General features: G+C 32.7%; 1 protein-coding gene across 1 annotated transcript in view; it reads right to left on the bottom strand.

The window, feature by feature from the left end:
* Window positions 1–2,476: 2,476 nt before the first annotated feature.
* Window positions 2,477–2,776, bottom strand: part of LOTGIDRAFT_166453 (hypothetical protein) — a gene marked incomplete at both ends in the record, with an annotated part of 3,687 nt that continues 3,387 nt past the window's right edge. Inside the window, one exon of the mRNA XM_009063518.1 lies at window positions 2,477–2,651. Coding sequence (XP_009061766.1) covers window positions 2,477–2,651 — 175 coding nt within the window. The remainder of the gene's footprint in view (window positions 2,652–2,776) is intronic.

Below are 2,776 nucleotides of genomic sequence, written 5' to 3' on the forward strand. Positions count from 1 at the left end.
TTTAATTTTCTAAAACTCTGCTTTTGTTTGCATACATTTATATTTCTCTATAACAGTGAAAATATTCATATTATTGTAATATTTATATGGTATAATTACAAGCATGGTCGGTCAAAGATAGAGTTGTACGCCAACAAAGGATTAAATTACGTTGTGATTTTTTTAAAATAACATTTTTCGACCATCTCCACTAAACCGAGATGCATAAGTTTTAAATATGGTAAAAACTGAAGTTCAATCGCATCAAAATTGGGCCAATATTAAGTGGAATAACTATATTATTAACAATATTCTGAACTACCGAAAATATCTTAAAATATACCTATGTAGTTTTTATTCAGATTAAATCCATGTTAAAGTCTCTGATACATGTAGAAGACTTATATATCGAATCTTCTTTAAAATAAGGGTTTGGTAAGTAAAGGGCAATAACTCAAAAATCGCAAAAATCAAATCTTATTATTAAATAGAATAGCAGGTTTCGTAATAATTTTTCGGAATCTGCGAAGAGTCTATTCACCATCCAATTATGACCAAGCCAACATCATTGGACTATTGAAATATTCAATCTGAATAACTTATAAAACTAAATGTTTCGTTTCGTTTCGTATTTATATTCTGCTAGTGACGCCAGATGTCACCCATGATTTGAAATTGTTATCTGTTATTCTGTGATATTCATTGTTAAACAATCCTTGTAGAAACGGTCCTATGCGAGAATTTAGAACGTCCGATTCTTCCCTCCGCCATGATCTATCGGTCGGGCCCAATCGGGTCAAAAGTAGAGGACGATTAGAGGCGATTCAAGAATATCATAGATATGTTTCTTCGGGGACCAGGTCAGGGCAATTGAGAAAACAAAACAATTCTTAGTGAAATAGGGGTAATAATCATTTATCTTCGATCACCGAAGATTCGTTTCATCTGAGAGCATTATTATGTCTCATTTTATCGAGTAGTAAATAAACAAATAATGCAGGGTGTTCACATTTTCAGCGTAATTTATCATTTCAACGTCAGAACATTTCAGCTCTATTGTAGAGGAGGATTAAGAGAACGTTTATCGTTTTTAATTCGCGGGCAAAATACAACCTATTTGTGCTTTAGGCGATCAAAGTATCTTTGTGTGGATTATAATAGTACCTCCTGGAGAAGAGAACCACATATTTCAAATCACAATGTTACACCTACACAAAAACAAATAATTATAATACTAACAAAATATAATGATTCGGGGGCCGAATACAAGCGTCCACTGTGGTGTGCATGCCTATGCATAACACGATTGGATAATACCTCCAGCTTCTAAATGTAAATTTTCGTCATGATTGGATAACTGTCGGTTCTATCGTGTCTACAAGAACTGTGGATGGAATAGGAGCAACGACAATTATAGCCATCAACATTGCGATGAGCGTATCAATTTGATTACCTACTAAAGCGATTGTTAAGAGGTTTTCTTAAATGTAAAATATTGATGACGTCACTATATACAAAATGTGCTTTATCACATAAGGCTCTTTGCGATAAGCGACGTCATCAAACACTTAATTATAGTGGAATTGCACGTCTAATTGAAAATTGGAATGGTGCAAATTGATGCTATCAATGTCCCCGAAAAACATAATATTTTTAGAAAAGCTTTTTACAATCAAGGTGGGTTTCCTTAATTTTTAGTGTTAAAATAAGCAAACTATTTGATTAACACCAATCATAAATGTCCATGTACATACAGGATAAAACAAAAATACTTTTTGACCTTTCTTGATCGGTCACTTATTGGAATTCTACTGGTAATTGTCTTCTAATTTTAGCTAATTATGAATTAATTATGGACATGTGACACAAACTTGTACACCTCTACTTTCTATCCATATAGGTATTAGCATTTTCATTTTCAAAAATGAAAAAAGGGAACCCATCTTTAAGCATTATTACAAATGATACAATATACGTCCATGATTATGACAACTAAAAGGAAAAAGACCAGATAGCTAGGTTATAGCATCAAGAAATGTGATCAAATGTGAATGAATAATTATTGCAGGACATCATGTTCATGGATATGAACCTTAAGAAGAGTTGTTAGCCGATTCGGTGTCACATGAAAAAATATGTTACATCGATGGCAGTTGTGAATATTAAAGTTAATGGTAGATATTACGAATATAAAATATATATAAACAAACAGGTGTAATCCTAAACCAAATTTCAATAATAATAGAAATTCAACGGATTTTCCTTTTAAGATATAAATACAAAACTTAATAATAATTTATTTAAAGTTTTGGACGCGATATTTAAAAAGTTTGCGTTTACAGTGGCTCAACTGCCATAGGGACTAATTGGGTTGACTTACAGAGGGGTCTCAGAATACAGGAGAGCTTATGCTAAAAAATAAAATTCCTTGGGAGGGGCCCCAACCCACTTAAGTCCATGGGCCACAACTCATCTAGCCATTGGTTTTTGATTTTCATCAATGAACAACAGCACTAAATCGCCCAACACAATTAATCCAATCTCTAAAGGTAGCTGATAAAGTTTCACAGACTGTTATTTGTCGGCATGCATCATCACAATAGACTTTATCAGTACTTCTAGCATGTCTGTTGCTCCAATATTTATTAAATACATTAATATCCTTTGACATTCTGAAAATAAACAGAGAAGTTAAATCAATTCCGACTATTACATAAAATCATCTTTTGGCGGAAACATAATGGTATACCAACAATGGAATGGAATTCGACATCTTCGAATCATTAGTACAGATAAG

The sequence above is a fragment of the Lottia gigantea genome (genome assembly GCF_000327385.1).
Source record: "Lottia gigantea unplaced genomic scaffold LOTGIsca_58, whole genome shotgun sequence".
NCBI lineage: Eukaryota > Metazoa > Mollusca > Gastropoda > Lottiidae > Lottia > Lottia gigantea.